The following is a 16,543-nucleotide window of genomic DNA, read 5'->3' as shown; positions in this document are numbered from 1 at the left end:
TCCTCCCTGCAGCCTCCTTTCAGGTTGTGGAGCACAGTGAGGTCTCCCCTCAGCCTCCTCTTCTCTGGACTAAACAGTGAGCCAGACCATGAGCAGCCAGTTCCTCCTGGGGAAAGCTGTGGGGAATGGCCTCAAATGCTTTGCCAAAATGCAGGTAGGCAACATCCACAGGCTCTCCCTCACCTCCTAAGCGGGTCATCTTGTCACAGAAAGAGATCAGGTTAGTCAGGCAGGACCTGTCTTTCACAAACCCATGCTAGTTGTGTCTGATCACTCGGCTGTCCCATATATGTGGTGTGATGGTGCTCAGGACGATGTGCTTCACAACCTTCCCCAGCACCAAGGTCAGACTGACAGCTTTCCCCTGGCCTCCTTCCTGCCCTTCTTGTAGATGAGTGTCACTTCTGCCAACCTCCAGTCAGCTGGGACCTCCCCAGTTAGCCCAGACTGCTGGTAAATTATTGAAAGTGGCTTCCACCAGCACTCATGGATAAATCCCATCTGGCCCCATAGGCTTGTGAACATTCAAATGTTGTAGTGGGTCACCTGCAGTTTCCCACTGGGTTATAGGTGCTTCATCTTGCTCCCTGTCACTGTCTTCCAGCTCAGGGGGTGGGTACATAACAGTGAGTATGGCACATTTCTGACCCCTGATACAGAGGGACCACTGACTTGCTCTTTGGATATCATTCATTACTACTGCCCTGTATTTTCTTAAAATAATTCTTTCTTTTAGCCGCAGGCTTGGGCTCTATACATCCAGGCATATTGCATGCCTCGAAACCACCTTGCAGTAATAATAACATTAGCATCAATAGAAACCCAAACCAGAAGCAGGTGCAGCAAACTGGAACAGTGCTGCTGGTGAAAACCCTTGGGTGATGTGGGTCTGGAGACCCACCTGCACTGCAGGACCACAGTGTGGTGATGGTGGCCACCTCCTGAAGGGCAGGTGTTCCAGCTCAACCTCAGCCTGCTACACCCGCCAAAAAGCAGGCGGAGGGATGGTACAAGCAGTGGGCTAACAGCAAGCTTTGCCATCCGATGGGTCCACTTATCAAAGGAGGATGTGGTGATGATGGTGGAGTGCCCCCAGCTCTGGGATGAAGGCTTTTGGGGTCCCTGTTCTGCCCACCCTTTGGAAAAGCAAGGGCTGCATGAGGCATCTTGAACAGCCCGTGCAAGGATGTCAAATTCACCTCTTTTCAAAGAAAAGGTAGCTGCAAGTTATCGCATCTGTCCATAGGTAAAGCCCAGAGCTCTCCCAGAGCTTCCACCGGGCACGCCAATGACTCCCATTAACTCAGATGTTCATATATATTTTACACACAGTTATAAAGGCCCTATAAAAGAAATGACTCAACAGCGACCGCATTGATTCGATTTGGCGATGATGTACAGGGAAGGTAATTACCGTCTTCGCGTTATTTCATTTCCTCTGGCCTCGCCAGAGCAGCTCCGCACAGCCAAACCCTGCAAGGTTCCCTGGAGGAGGCAGCTGGGGCTGTGACCTGACACGTCCAGGGTGCTGTACACCTACTGGGGCCTGGGCTGAAACAGCAGAAGCACTCGATGATGGGAGTGCATCACAGGGAACAGCCTCTGCAAGGGGCTGCTGCAGAGGCCGGGGCCTCCAGCGCCGCCTGCCTCCGCCGTGATGCCCCATACCCCTCCCCGTCCTTCCAGCTTTCCCAAGGATCTCCCTCCTCCCACAGCATGATGGCAATGCAAAGGGGGAAAAAGACAAAACTAAACATAAAAGCTTGTTAAAAAGCCTCCCCCTGCCCCCCCCCCCCCGCCCCCAAATAAATAAATGAAGCAGGATATCTATGCCACAAGCTTGCTTTATTTACAGAAAAGAGCGGTAGCCTCCTGATTGTTCCAAAAGCTCCTCCCTTCCTCCTTTTTGGCCAGATTCCGCCATCTCTGGGATACTTTATTTATTAGAAAACATAGCTCGCATAGCTGCACCCAGCACAGCATGTTCCCCGGGCTGGTGGCACAGCGTGGCTGCAGCACTGCCGAGGCCACGGTCCTGCTCCAGGTCTCCTGCCTCACCTTCCCTGGGGAGAAGGGCTCGACTTTGCCACGTGTAGAAGCATAGAATCACCTGGGTTGGAAAAGACCGTCAGGACCATCAAGTTCAGCCACCAAAACAATCTCTACAACTCATAGCTAAATGATCTACAGCTCCAGCATCTGTTACTTTAACTCCTACCCCCCGCAAAACAAAACAAAACAAAACAAAAAAACAAAACACTAGAAAATTCACAACACAAGGACTATGCCTCACCAACTTTTTCCCACAGCCCGTCTAGCACGTGCCACCAGAGTGCTGTCATCCCCAGCTGCCACTCATTTTTAAAGGTCATTTCTCAAGCCGTCCCCACGTGAGCACGGCCACTGGCAGCACGCTGGTGCTGACACGCAAGAGGAAGCCCAGGGAAGCCCTGTCCGTCAGCTCTCACCGCTCACAAGCACCTCCAACAAAAACCCTTGGCCTCCAGCCCAACCAACTTGCGCTCCTGGATGTCAGAGAAGTATTTGTGCGTTGTTATTTTTAGCTTTTTTTTTTTTTCGTACCATCGGGGGAGGGTGCAGAGGTCCTGCACCAGCCCTGCTGCAAGTTGGACAGGCAGAGGCTCTGCTAGGGCTCGGCTATAAATAGAGCCCAGCCGAGGAAGGCACCAGGAGCGCTGCACTAATTGTGCTCGTTCCAGCTGGGGAGGAAGGCAGAGGGCTTCTTGCAGGCAGGGCAGCATTGCTGCCAGCAGCCAGCTCCAGGAGAAGCCCACAGCCCCATGCTCCTCTGCTTGTGGGCCATCTCCCCCCCGGGTTTTGCATTCCTCAGCAAGCCTTGGCTTTATTAATAGCTCCTCTGACCTTGTTTGCATCCACAGCCTGCTGGAATGCAGAGATTTTCCCACCAGGCAGCAACGAGCCCATCCGCTCCTCATCTTGCCATGCACCAGAGAGGGGGCTTGGGCTCGGGTTGTGGGCAGCGGGTTTGGGCATTGCTGCTGGGGGGGGCTTCAATGCAAAGCCCTTGCCCATCACCCTGCCCCTGCTTTCCTCAGTTTCTCCAGGAGGAAGGGACGAACCCAAGGCTGTGGGAACAAAGCAGGCTTTGCACCACCACATGTGCACCGGGCCTCTGCTCTCCTTGCCCCCCAAAAAGGGCAGCATCCAGCACCTCCATGGGTGAGGGCAGCTCTCTCTGCAGCACCTGCTGTCCCAGACGCGCTCCTTGCCCATCTTTATCCACTGCATTTATCTTCATCTCCCAGCCATTCATTTTCTGCTGCACCGTGCACTTCGTGGCCCTGCGGGAGGCAGCGAGGGCTCCGTGCCAAGCCCGATGCGCACCGCGGGAGTCCAGCTCCTGTTATCGGGTTTCCCAGCTGCTGCCCCTCGCTCTGGCCAGCTCCGGTGGAGAATTTAGCCCGGCCCCATCATCCAGCAGCAGCCGTGTGAGATGGGCTTTCCCCCAGCTTTCAGCTTTCCACCTCACCTCCTCCACCTTGGCGCTGAGCTGCTGCAGGTGCGTTGCCTGCTGGAAAAAGCAGTGCCAATGCAACATATTTACGGCTCAGCCCGACTTAAAAAAGAGAGAAACCCCTCGCTAGAGGAGCAGCAAATACCAAGAGCAAGAGAGGAAAAGGTCAAAGTCAGCTGGAGCCCACCCCCTGTATCATTTTCGTTCTCAGCCTTATGCAAACGTACAGCTGGGGAGGGAGCTGCTCCTCCAATGCTCAGCTGAACTAAAGGGTTTTCTTTCAGCCCAGTCTTGTGACTGAAACCCGAACAGGAATATTTCCAGCTGTGACAAAATTAGCATAGAATTTAGCATAAAATCTGCCTGCTTGTGGACTTGACCAGCACGGTTTTAGATTTAGCAACACAGTCAAAGGCTACGTAGCGACCGAGCTTCCTGATGCTCGCCTCGCATCCGTGCTGTGATATACTGTCAGCTCATTTACCTCCTAATTTTTGCAGGGAAAAAAAAAAAAGAAAAAAGAGACAAACAGGAAACAATTTGCTGGTAATGAGCACAGTGCTATGGAAATGATGGCTGGAAGACGCACAGAAATTCAGCCTTGACCTTTGCAAGCCACAAGCCCGCATTTCCCCCGTGCGGCGCTCGCTGGTAGCGGTGCAGGCGGTGCAGCCTTCGGCCCCAGCCCAAGCCCTCCGCCTTCGGTGCCCCCTTTCCTCTGCATCTCCTTCAGCCAGCAGCAGCCCTGGCGTGCTGCAGCTCTTTAAATACACATTTCGCTGAGTGAATGAAGAAGCTAGCTGCATCTGTTTCTTCCTGGCAGTTGCTTGCAGGGTTAATTCTTTCTGTTCTTTGGTGTTGTTGATTTTTTATGAGTTAAGGCTGGATTGGTGCTTCCAGCCACCTCCAGCAGCTGTAGGGTGGAAGCATCCTTGTCCCCGTTCTCACAGGCACATGGGTGGAGGCAGCAGCCTCTGGTTTGCTTGGGCAAGCCCAGCCCTCGTGGTCTCCTTTCCTCACCCACCAGCACAAACCCTTCAAGATGTGTACGGGACAAGTTGCTGTAGCAGCCTGCCTTGGTGTGAAATATCTCTTCGCTCCAGTCACTGTGTTTTGACCAGCATGAGGAATTCATTCTTTATTCCATTTCCAGCTATGCTGTCTGCCCTGAGCACGCAAGCACTTCTCCACGCTCTCTCTCCTGTTCCCCTCGCCACCCAAATCCCACCCCGTGGATTACCTGCGTTGTCCAACAGCGTCACTCGTACCCTAGCTTGGACAGGGGAGGGGACGGCCAGGATTGGGGCAGGAAAGCAAGGACACCAGGCTCAGCCCCGCACAAACTCGGCTGCAGCTGGCCAGATGACACGAGCCGCTCTTGTTTCCATTTTAATCAGATCTCCCCCGAGCAGGGCACAGTTAATTTGCTGCTCGCCTGGCAGCAGCTGCTGCTTGTTTTGATGGAGTCACCATGACTCAGGAGGTGACGCTCGCTCCCTCCACATCTGCTTGCCGCGGCCTCCCGCGATGCTGCTGGGTGATTTCACTTAGTTTTCCCCTGGCAGGCTGCAGGCAGCGCCACTCCGGAGATGTGAAACGCCTGCTGTCTGCAAACACCCGCCTGCAAGAGCGAGGCAGCTTTCCCCTGTGAAAAACTTCATCGATGCAGAAATGCCCCTGCCAAACTACCCGACCACCCTCAGGTGAAGGGTACTGGATCTTGATTTACCCAGCAATTTCTAGAATGCACGCACGTAAAAGACCACAGCACACGGCATAATTTGTTTTAATAGACATTGTTTTACATTTATAGCAGTGAGAAGAGTGCTTCAGAAAGAGATATGTAAGCAAGCTACAGTAATGCTATCATCCGATTCCTAATATTTCAGACATAACGGGGCACTGCCAGATCAAGTCTGTCGCTTTACAACAGAGCAAGTTAAAGACGAGTAGTTGTACTGTGAAGACAAACTGTTGTCACTTTCCCCTGCGCATTTCATGCAACTGGGACACTGCACAGCCTGAAGTTCTCAGAAACGAAGAGCTTTCTGTAACACTTGGTTTGCAAAACACTTCGGGCAGGATATCACACAGAATAGAAGGGGGGGAGGTTTTGTTTTTCAGAAGAAAACATTTCTCTACAGTACCTTCTCCGACCACAATGAAGATGCCACATAAAAAAAATAGTAATAATAAATCACAAACCTGGTGCCTGTGCTAGAGCCCCTCTCTGAACTGCTGTTACTTTAGCAAACAGCCCAGGCTCAGACGGATTAGTCAGCCCAATGTTAGTCTGACAAGACAATGGTATGTGCTCCATTTAATGTTACCTAACCAGCAAAACATCCAGCTACCTGCCTGCCTGAAGCGCTTTGTAAGAGAACAAAACAACTGAGGATCAAAAGCTGTGTGAATGTAACTGCAGCTGGCAAAGGAATCTGCATGAAGAGACACCAGGTGGGGTGGACCCTTGGGAGAGGGGCAGCCCTGCATGATTTTTAGGCCATTCATCACGTGTACCCACGCAGAGCAGCGCTGCTTTTAAAATGAAGATTGTTCTGTGCATGTGTGCACATCGACAAATCAAAGGGATGCAATTTCTGCAAGCCTCCATCCGCTCGCACCGATGGCTCTGAAGCCCTAGAACAAACACGTCATTTCAAAGAACAAAATGTTCTCATGCAAAGCTTTGCAGATGTCAGCATTATGTAAAAGGCCACTCTTAAAGCTCCCAATTTCCCCCAGCAGCTGCAGCCAGAACAGCTATACCTCCACCCCGCGCTACGCTCACAACCTTCGGCTGCCCCAGAACACGCTCTGCTCCGACAGCTGCTGCTCACAGCAGCTTCCCATTCCGCACCTCATTGGTCATGCTCCCGAGCTGCCTCCTCCCTGGCAGGGTAAACCACTCCTTCCAGAGACTGACCCTCGCTGCTATCGCTCTGCCCGACAGGGAGCTTCCCAACCACCTGCTGCCCCAGGTGTTAGGGAGGGGGACGCTGTTTGCAGGACTCCTTTGCACCAGCACAAAATCTTCACCGTCGGTGTGACGACTCTGAGTTAACTTTTACTGAAATTTTATTATTATTATTTTTTAATAGATAGCCTCTTCCACAGCAAGGTCTTCTGTGTCCAGCCGTATGCAGCACATATCTTAGTCACCGCTACTCCGCGGGCTGCTTGCATTTTCCATCTTGGGCAGTATTATACGATTCACAGTTTGTACACTTCATGCCTAGGAGATGGAACTGCACTGTAGAGCGGGCATTGCAATCATTACAAAGGATCTATGTATATAGGAAAGAAGAAGAGAGGCAGAGGCTGTAGCATCAACAGGACACTCAGCAACATAGTACAACTATGCTTTTAGCAACTACAGAACTGGCTTGCCGTCAGGGCACAATGCCAAAAATATTTTCTTGTTAAGGGCAGCAGCAGAATAGGCAGGGCTGATTTAACTTCTCAGTTTGCAGCTACAGGGACAGACATGCCTTAGCTTCTTCTCTTTATGTAGCAGAACACCAGAGAAAACCTCAAGTCAAAACGAGAGCAGATTAACAACAGCTACCAACATTAGCTTGTCTGCTATGTAAGACATAAGTCAAAGTGAATGCTCTTCTCAAAACGAGCAGTGAGGAGATTTTCCATAATGCTCTGACTCAGAGAGTCAGTAAGATGTGCTGCCTAAACCAGAACAGACACAAACAGAACATCAATGATCTGAGTGGTTTAATTCAGTCTTACTAGCAAGCAGCACCCAATTTCACAGTTCTGAGGTAACTGAAAGGAAACAGAAATTTGTATTTGCCAGCCTTGCACAAATCAAGAGCTGAGTGTTTTTGCAAGAAAAAAAACAACAAAAAAAAAAACCATGGAACATGAAGCTCCAACGTACAAAAAAAATGAAATATTTCTGCTTTTTGCTTTGACAGCACCTAATGCTACAGAAGAAAGCAAGATACTTCCGAAGACCAAGCTATTTCTCCACTGTGTGATATTAGGGCATTTTCTTTTTTTATGTTGTTGTTATGTGTTGTTTTTTTCTTTTGTTTGTTTTGCTAGTGGCACGGAGGGTGCCTTTGTTTATAAACCCAATAGATCACACCGTAAGCTGACACACGACAGTTCTTTATCATTCCCTGAGTCAGGTTGGCTTCTGATCCAGGACAAGTTCCTACTGCCCTCTACCGCCAGTACGGGAGAGATGCAGATCTGCCAAAGGCAGAGGCATGCACCGGTCTCTTACCTCCACCATCATGTTCTGATACTCTGTGGGCATAGGTGTCTGTGCTACTTCATCATCCAGCTGCCGCCAGTACCTCCTCATATCTAAAGCCGAGTGCATGCACAAAGGACACCTGTAACCTCTGGCAAAGAAGAGAAAAAAGTCTAATTCAGAAGATGGAGAAGGGCCATGGAACAACAAAAGGTCAAGTTTCTGATCATACAAGTCAAAGAGAAACACTACAGAGAGAAACTCCGCAAACTGAAAGTTCCTGCAAACAGAGCTGGAAATTAAAAGCCCCTTTTCCCTTTAGGAGTTGCCCTGAAATTACTGAGTACTGGCACCATGATCTTTGCCCCTTCAAGTCATCTGCTTGGATTAAGCCATGCACAGACAAGAGAGGTTTATAAATACTTACTCCTTTAACATCTCCTCATAACATGTTCTGAAAAGAAAACAGAATGAGAGGCTTGGTAAGAAGAACGCAGCTACTGACCAGTAACACATCTGGGTTACTAACCCAACACGTTTGGACTGAACAAAGGGAAAAGGCACACAGCTATCCGCAGACCGTAAATTAAAAATATCCTCAGTCCAAGTGAAAAGAAAGCTCTCCCACAAAACCATTTGGTACTTAGCTAGACAAGCAGAGATAAAGCACACGTGATTCCATTCTAAGGTCTTCTAAAGTAACATGAGTGAACAGATTCAAAAATATGTCACGGGTTGCGTCATTTGATTTTGCTAAAAAAAAAAAACCAAAAAAACCCAACAGACTGACATACCACAAGGTAAATTTAAGGTAGATGGGACCTGAGGGAAGATTCAATCTGGAGAGGCCTCTGTCAAACATGAAGGCCATTAACTGTACACACAGAGAAAAATGTGGAAGGGAAAGTGTCTATCTCAAGGTTACGAGGATGGGAGGGAAACAGGTGGCCCTGCTGTAATCATTCTTCTAAGGACACCTAATTTTTATTATGCCCGATAGAGTGGACAGGCTTTGTAGCGTAACAAAGTACTCCAATGCCTTGGATGTGCCCAAGGAAACTCAGCAGAGGAAAAAAATAACAGAATGAATCCTCCACCACCACCAAGATCCAGTGGATTGCGGAAGACATCTTTTCTGAAGAAAGTGCTTCCTGATAAAATGCCACTCTACCACGACTCCCTTCAAAACCAGGCATGTACATCAACAAGGCCTGTAGTGCTGCTAAACAGAATGACAGAATAATTATGGTTGGAAAAGCCCTCCAAGATCATCTGGTCCAACCATCCCCCTACCGCCAATGTCACCCACTAAGCCATGTCCCCAAGCACCACGTCCAACCTTTCCTTGAACACCCCTGGGGACGGTGACTCCACCACCTCCCTGGGCAACCCGTCCCAACACCAGACTGCTCTTGCTGAGCAGAAATGTCTCATTTCTGATCCAAACCTCCCCTGGCACAACTTGAGGCCACTCTCCCTAGTCCTATCACTAGTTATCTGCAAGAAAAGGCCGACTCCCAGCTCCCCACATTTTCCTTTCATTTGTAGAGAGCAATGAGGTCTCCCCTGAGCTTCCCCTTCTCCAGACTAAACAACCCCAGTTCCCTCAGCTGCTCCTCATAGGACTCGTGCTCCAGGCCCTTCACCAGCTTCGTTGCCCTTCTCTGGGCACGCTGCAATAAGTAGTGCACAGTAGGCAGCAGGTTATTTCCAATGCTCAAATATTTGCAGTGCTTTACTTGTGCAGAAGATGACCACATGGCAGAACGCGAGCTTCAACACGGGATGTGTGAATATCCTGTTTTGAGACAAGTATTAGACAAACGAAAAAAAAGTATTAAATTCAAGGACAGCCAACAATATATCCAATTGCAAGAGTCAAAAAGAAGTAGCTCACCTCCAAGCATATTGGACAATCCTGTCTGGAGACGTTTTCGATGCACTTTGCGAAGACAAAGAAAAAGGTTAATCTACTATACGGTTATTTACATTGGTTTAAACATGGAAATTCCTAGAGACAGATAAGGATGTATGAAACACTATTGTTTTCATTTACGCTTGATGTTCTGAAGATTAACAGGTGGTTTAGCATAATAATAATAAAACACAGCTTAGAAGTATACACAGGGAAGTGGCTCCCAAGCCTTGCCTAGCTCTCCCCGTGCTGCAGCAGGGACAGCAGCTCCGATTTAAACACCGTCAGGGACTGCACTCAGCAGCAACTTGCAGAAGAGAGGTGGAAGGAGACCAAGGCGTGTTTCCTACGGGTGTTTTCCTTCAGCCGTGTGCGAAGCCAGCCCAGAGGCGTGTTGTTTGGGATAGGTGCACTTAGAGCAAGGCTTGAGCCTGCTGCCTGCGTGTGCTGGGGCCAAGCCCAGGCAGCCAGCTTCTGTCAGCAAAACCAAGCTGTTCCCCAAAGGAAGGCACAACCTGCTGCGCGCTCACCTTGTGCTTCCCTCGGAGGCTGAGGCTCAGACACAAGTTGCATTTCGAGCAGTGGAAGAAATCCTCCTTCGGGCCGATCCTGAGGAGACGAGCGGCGGGTCAGCAGCAGCCACCCCCCACCCCACCCCGAGCCGAGCCGAGCCGAGAAGCCGATCCCGAGGGGCGCGCACCTGCAGATGCCGCAGTCGTCGCAGTGGTACTGCTTCTTGTCGCGGTCGAAGAGGTGGCACACGCCGCAGTAGTACTCGCCGAAGAGGCTCTGGCAGCCCTCGCAGCGCTGCTGGGCCTGCGGGGGCCGCCACACGGGGAGAGGGGGAGCGGGGGTGAGGTGCGCGGCTCAAGATGGCGCCGCCGCCCCCAGCCCCAGCCCCAGCCCCAGCCCCAGCCCCAGCCCCCGCCATGCCGCCCCGGCGCCCACCTTCTGCAGCAGGCGGCAGCGGCTGCACTGCACCTCGGCCACGCGGAAGCGGTCGAGCCGGTGCTCCTCGGCGCCGTCGTGGCACAGGCGGCAGGGGTAGAGCTTCCCGCAGCACGGCGCCTGCAAGCAGCACAGCACGGCTCGGCTCAGGGCTCGATGCCCGGCCCCGAGCCCCCCGGCCCCGCGCCCACCCCGCCGCCGCCGCCGCCGGCTGACCCTGAGCAGGCAGCCCCGCCGGTAGTGCTCGCAGCCGCCCTCCTGCTCGCCGCCCGCCGCCATGGCCCCGGCCCGGCACCACGCCCGGCACCGCGCTGCGCCGCCCCTTCCGCCGGGGGAGGCCGGGCAGGAGGCTGTGCGGGTAGGCAGCTGGCACAAAACGGGGTTTGTGCTGTTAATAAGCACCCCCCGAGTCTTGTTCTTATAACACAGGCAGTGCCACCGAGGTACGTGAACAGCTACACCGCCAGGTTTACACCCAGTGAAGCAGCTTTTACGTGTGCAGTCACACACTCGAGACAAGAGGTTTGGATTTTTACTGTCCTTTTATTGGAAAGGTGTAATGTGCCTGTCAAAACTGCGTAGCAACAGAGCTCTAAGAATGATGACGGTCATGGTGCGTCCTGCCGGGATACATCACTGAGCCTGTTCTGTGGAGGGGCAACAAGCTCCAAAATACCGACAGCTGTGACGGGCTGAGGGCAGCACGGGGAGAGCACAGAACTGCCTGAAGCCAGCTGCGAGCAGGTAAAGCAAAAGTGGGTGCATAACAGTCCAAAGATAAAAGCGATCTTCTTTTCCTCCCCACAAGCCGCTGCTGAGGTTTATACTTCCAAGTCCCATTCCCCCAAGGGACCTAAGGGACTATGACTAAAGGGCTAAGTGACTTGCTGAGCACTCACAACAACCTTTCCACGTGCCATCTGCATCGCAGTTCAGTATTTTTTGCCGATATTCTCCCTTCACCATTAACAGGAGACACACGCTCATCCAGTGCAGCCAGACAACAGGCCCAGTTTAACACCCAGAAGTCTGGGGGAAGAGAGCACGGAGGGAAAAGGAACCTAACACAGCTTCACACATGCTGCTGAGCAGAGCGAGGGTTTCAAAGGAACAGTTAGGACATTTACACATTTACATTTCTTGCACAATTTTTTCGTGGATATTTTTACCAAGGCAAAGGTGCTTTCCAGTACAGAGCAGGTAGCCCACCAAAACGTACCAAATTCAGCAGGTATCTGCTTTCGTCACCACTCATTTAAAAAGAACCCCCCACATTGTGAGGGCAGTAGTTAAGACAAAAGCAAGCCCAGCCTCTTCTGAAATACTCCAGAGCAGCTTCTGCCCATCACACACTGACAACCACTATTTCTTTCTGAGCAGCCTGGCTCTAAGCCAGGAAGGCAGCATTTTGAGAGCTGTTTCGCATGCAAGAAATCCAGCAGCAATGGCTGCGAGAGCTCTGTCCTCGGGCTGGACCCAAGCCACTTCCCATCGCAGTCCAGTGGCTAACATGAGAGTAAGAGGTCCTCCTTTCTTCTCCAGAGACCGCCTGGTGTTAGCACCTGGAGACTCGGGTGGGTTGTTCCCACTGTGTCAGCCACCTGCATCAAGAGGAGAAAAGCAGGATGATGCAGGCAAACAACATCACAGAGGTATTCCCTGGTGACAGGCTTCCTTTACTTTTATTCATTACAAGCTGTGCACTTACACCTTTGTGTTTCACAGATGAGACAGCTTTAGTAAGGTTCCTTCTTCCCCACTTACATTATGAGGATTGCTTCTTGTTTCTTCCTAGTGGCATTAAGCCATCACATCGCATGCATGTATGTGCCAAATACACTCACCTAGATTAAGAGCATGTGCAGTACTTGTGCACAAGACTAAAAACCCATTTCAGAGTCAGCAGTTGCTCCTCTGCCTCAAAAAGGAAACACCAGAGCCCAAACTATAAAATTAAGATGCACAGATTGCACCCTCACATTAACAGTCTTGCCATGACAAGCCCGTCTATGCAGGACACAAGGTTCCAATGAAGCCAGCAAGATTTTGGAGCACAGCCTCTGAGGAGCCTTTCAGAGCACCTTGCCTCCTTCCCCCCCTTTCTCCTCCCCAACTTCTGCTCCCTTTGCAAGGTGCAATTGTTCCATCCAGCCTCAGTGAGATCACCAGGAGTAAAAATCCTCCACAAACCGCTGGAGTTCTTGCTTTCAAGAGACATGAAAGAAACTTTGTTATATACAAGGAAGAAGCTGAGCAACAAGAGGTAACAATATCTCAACAAACAAACAGAAAAGTAAACAAAACAAAGCACGACCTTTTATTTTTTTTTTGCAGACAGAACCACTTTGAGAACTGCCCAACAGCTACAGTAATAGACTTAGATTAAGTTAAATTGCATGACATCATTATTAAGCTGCTATTTCCCTTTTTGTTACTCTACCAGCTTCAACTCCCAGATTAACAAGTGAATTAATTTCCAACACCATCGCCCAGCACTTCAGCCCAAGAAATGATTTACCTGCCCCAGCCCATTTCAATATCTGTGAAGAAAGCTGCATGCGGTCCTCAGTAAGCAGTCTCCACACCCAGAGTGTGAAATGTAAAAGGATTTTCCCATCACACCTCCCAGCTAGTTAAGTGTTTATGAAACAACCCATTTGAAAGACACCAGGAGGCTCTCCTGTAGAAATTAAAGCCTACCTTTTAAAGGCAAGTGTGATCTTCTCTGTAATGCTAGTGCTCAACTCTAGGGAAACCGGCTTCTGATGCATCAGGCATCGAGTTCCCTGACATCTGTCAATTGGGAAAGAAATTTTTCAAATTCCATGTGTAGTATCATATAGGGAGAACAACGAGAAACCACTTTCTAGGTACATATGTGATACCAACACACAACTGTTCTCTGATCAAATCTGGCTTCAAAAAATTGTGCCAAGAATACACCTTTTCTCCCTCCAGTACAGTCTGCCAAACCTCAACTGGAAGCAAGGTTGCCAAAGTGGCAGCAGCCTAGGGAATTACACAGTTTCCACAGCATTTCAGTGTTACTGGGGAAGTAACCTCTAGGAGTGGCAAATATTTCCCTTCTTTCTCTCCCTGTGCCTGACTCCTACACTTTCTCCCTCCCTACTGCACTCCTCCCCTCCATGTATATAGCACAGTCAGAACAATTCTGCTCAAAACACGTGTTCTTCCTGTTTTTTCTTCAATTTTGGAAAATTGGGTTTACTTCTACCTCAATCCAGCCAGATGAAATTGCAACAATTCACACTGCCAGTAAAAAACATAGTATTTAGCTAACCTCAGAGAGAAAAGCAGAGCCCTATGTTTCATCTGTGACCCTTCTCCTTCCCCCCCAGCTCAAGGCCTCCGATGTTTCTACTTAGACACTTGAGAAACCAAGACAAGTTTTGCTTCTGTTAAGAGCCAGGCAGAAACCTTGTGGGTCACACTGTTCAGAAAATCCTGAACCAAAGAAAAACACAGCACCAAGAATTATTTTATTCCTTTTTTACCTGCTGTGAGGCCAGACTTGGGTTATGGAGATCAATAGCAGCAAGGTAGGGGACCCGTGACTCTGAAATTGTTTTATTTTCCTTTTTGGGATATCTGGGATGCCATGCTGCAAAATACAACCAATGCATACAGTGTTAAAGAAACCAGAGCTGACTGCTGTCATGCAGACTGCTTTCTGCCACTGATTTAGGATCAAGGTTTTACGTAGAGGACATTAAAGCTCATACCGTCCACTCCTCTCAGTTCAGGGAGAGGATTTAGTTCTGGCAAACGCACATCTGTCTTGGAGAACTCCCATTTTTTCTTGTTTGCCTGAAGGATGTTCTTGTCATTAGAAACCTGAAATGAAGTGAATTATAAGTGCCAGCTTGTGCAGAATATAAAAAACAAAGCTATTTTCAAGTTTCAAACTTAAAATTTATCAACACAGCTATGTTCTGCTGTAGTTGGAACTTGCACAGTAGTAAAATAAAAGAGTGTGCCCTATGTTTATACACTGAAAAACAACAGAATGGCCACAACAGAATGAACAAACAAACAACCACCAACAACAAAAACAATGTTGATCATCTAAATGAGACTGCTTTCAAAGAGACAAAATACAATTGAGAATGGCTCAGATTAGTTCTCTGGAAACAGTCAGATATTCCTGCTAATATGGAAAAATATTATCTAGGTAGTGAGTGCAATGGAGAACTTTGTATTTCACTTGTTTTCATTAGCAACTTCACATGCGTTTGTGACCTGACTAAATGAAGCCCTGAAAAAGTTCAATCAAAATCCTAAGCTCTGCTTCAGCAGTGCAGCACACACAAAGAGGTCCACTCTTTCTGTCCAGGCAAGATGTCATGGGTATATTCCATGGCACCAGGTATATAATCCAGGTATCCTGTGTTGGACCGTTCCCTCGCTTCCTTTAAAAAGTCCTCTAACACAAAATGTGTTTCATATAAGATAATACTAACAAAGAATAGCAAATGACACAACTGTTGGAAAAAAGGCCTGAAGAATACAGTATTTCTAGCTGAGAGTTATGGTGAAGGCTGCAACAGAAGGGATTCTTGACAATAAAGCACATACTTCAGAATTTTATTTTTTACTTAGTCAAGGGGGAAAGACACAACTTACCGATGTCAAGCTTACACTATAATGGCCTGCTGGAGAACGCTTCCTTTGCTTTAGAAATGGGTTCAAGTATTTTTTGCTCTTTTCATCAACTCTGTAATGAAAAATGACCTAAACTTTGTACTAACCAGGGTAACGTGGTAAATATAAATACAAACAAATGTAAGAAACCCAGAACCACTGACATTAAACAGTAAGCAAAAAGGCTTAAAGGGATAACACTCTCCACGGACCCAGCTAACAAAAAAAGTTTCATCCAAAGGACTCAGAGAAAGGCCGGTATCACAGCAGCTGGTGAGCTGTTGCTGTGCAGCAGTGCTTTGCCAAATGCAGAAACACAGAGACCCCCTGGCTGCGTGGACCCTCACAGCTGCTTGAGATGAAACCAGGCTTTCTAACCCATGTACAATCCTCCTCCCAAGAGCTGCTCCTAGCTGCATCCTGTCCCAAACCCCCTTCTCGCACTCCCACATCATCTCCTTCACCTCCATCAGCACACTGCAGCTTCTCAGCAGCAGAGTCAATAGACACAAGCTTCTCCAGCTCTGTTCCCATACCTGTAGCTATGGTTTCCAGGCAGAGGCCCCATCCCAACAATAGTGGGAGAAATGTTCTGGTTGATGGGAGGAATAACTATGCCTGTGTTCTTGGCATAGTCCAAGCTGCTGCTGGAATCTTTTAGGCTGGTTTGAGGGCCTATTTTAAATGGGTTGATTGCACTGTCATACAGGGAGCTGTGGTTGGAAGATCGCTCTGCTTTCTCTCCATCAGCTTTAGAGCACTTTGCTTTGAACAGCTTTGCATCACTGCTCTTTGGGTCAATGTTGAAATCCTGTTTGGGAAGATAAGCATCATACTTCTTTTACAGTTATGTTTAAAAAGAAACTTAGAGCTGCGCATGCAGGAAAAAGTCAAAAGCCTAAACCCGCACAACTCTGCAAGGATCTGATGGAGATGGCATTGTTTTTAGTAGCGAGATAGAAAACGTGTTTGCCATTAAAATTGGAAGGAGGAAACTTGTCAGGGTTCCAGCACCCTCTGTAAATAAGTCACCTTGGAATGTAATCGGAAGTGATGGAGGAAGAACAGCCGTATCATGTGTCACTTCCAAAGAAATAAGAACCAAGCCCAATGTCACCTCAATGTCACTCTGAAGCCTCTAGTCCTTTGTATCTGATTGAAAGCAAAATATGCAGTTTTGGAGACGGGACTTTAACACAGGTAAACAGACGCATACAAATATGCTTTGCTCATCCAACATGACTTACACTTTCTGATTCTTCCTTCAGCTCTGTATTTGCCAGGAACTGCATCGCAATGCATTTCG

General features: G+C 49.0%; 2 protein-coding genes and 1 long non-coding RNA gene across 5 annotated transcripts in view; all 3 read right to left on the bottom strand.

The window, feature by feature from the left end:
* Positions 1 to 1,826: 1,826 nt before the first annotated feature.
* LOC311435593 lies at positions 1,827 to 4,959 on the bottom strand. Of its 2 annotated transcripts, XR_014692251.1 has the most exons (3): positions 4,737 to 4,959; positions 2,294 to 3,553; positions 1,827 to 2,110 (listed from the first exon to the last, which is right to left on the bottom strand). It is a non-coding gene; the product is annotated as an uncharacterized lncRNA (long non-coding RNA). The 2 variants fall into 2 exon arrangements; XR_014692252.1 differs by lacking the exon at positions 4,737 to 4,959 and having other exon boundaries at positions 2,294 to 4,730.
* Positions 4,960 to 5,276: 317 nt separating this feature from the next.
* RCHY1 (ring finger and CHY zinc finger domain containing 1) lies at positions 5,277 to 10,905 on the bottom strand. The gene is made up of 9 exons (XM_084516631.1): positions 10,792 to 10,905; positions 10,576 to 10,695; positions 10,328 to 10,443; positions 10,158 to 10,236; positions 9,610 to 9,654; positions 9,452 to 9,510; positions 8,140 to 8,166; positions 7,743 to 7,863; positions 5,277 to 6,783 (listed from the first exon to the last, which is right to left on the bottom strand). Exons 1-9 carry the CDS (start codon positions 10,852 to 10,854, stop codon positions 6,661 to 6,663), a joined length of 753 nt encoding a protein of 250 aa, XP_084372757.1. The 5' UTR covers positions 10,855 to 10,905; the 3' UTR covers positions 5,277 to 6,660.
* Positions 10,906 to 11,098: 193 nt separating this feature from the next.
* Positions 11,099 to 16,543, bottom strand: part of CDKL2 (cyclin dependent kinase like 2) — a 20,191-nt gene continuing 14,746 nt past the window's right edge. For both annotated transcript variants that reach the window (XM_084516614.1, XM_084516615.1), the window contains 6 exons: positions 15,774 to 16,048; positions 15,220 to 15,310; positions 14,319 to 14,430; positions 14,091 to 14,197; positions 13,276 to 13,368; positions 11,099 to 12,176 (listed from right to left, as the gene is read on the bottom strand). In XM_084516614.1, coding sequence (XP_084372740.1) covers positions 13,309 to 13,368; positions 14,091 to 14,197; positions 14,319 to 14,430; positions 15,220 to 15,310; positions 15,774 to 16,048 — 645 coding nt within the window. In that variant the 3' untranslated portion in view covers positions 11,099 to 12,176; positions 13,276 to 13,308. The remainder of the gene's footprint in view (positions 12,177 to 13,275; positions 13,369 to 14,090; positions 14,198 to 14,318; positions 14,431 to 15,219; positions 15,311 to 15,773; positions 16,049 to 16,543) is intronic.

This window comes from Aythya ferina (assembly GCF_964211825.1).
Source record: "Aythya ferina genome assembly, chromosome: 4".
NCBI classification, from domain to species: domain Eukaryota; kingdom Metazoa; phylum Chordata; class Aves; order Anseriformes; family Anatidae; genus Aythya; species Aythya ferina.
Note: the sequence above shows the minus strand (reverse complement) of the source record. Positions and strands in the feature narration are given on the sequence as shown.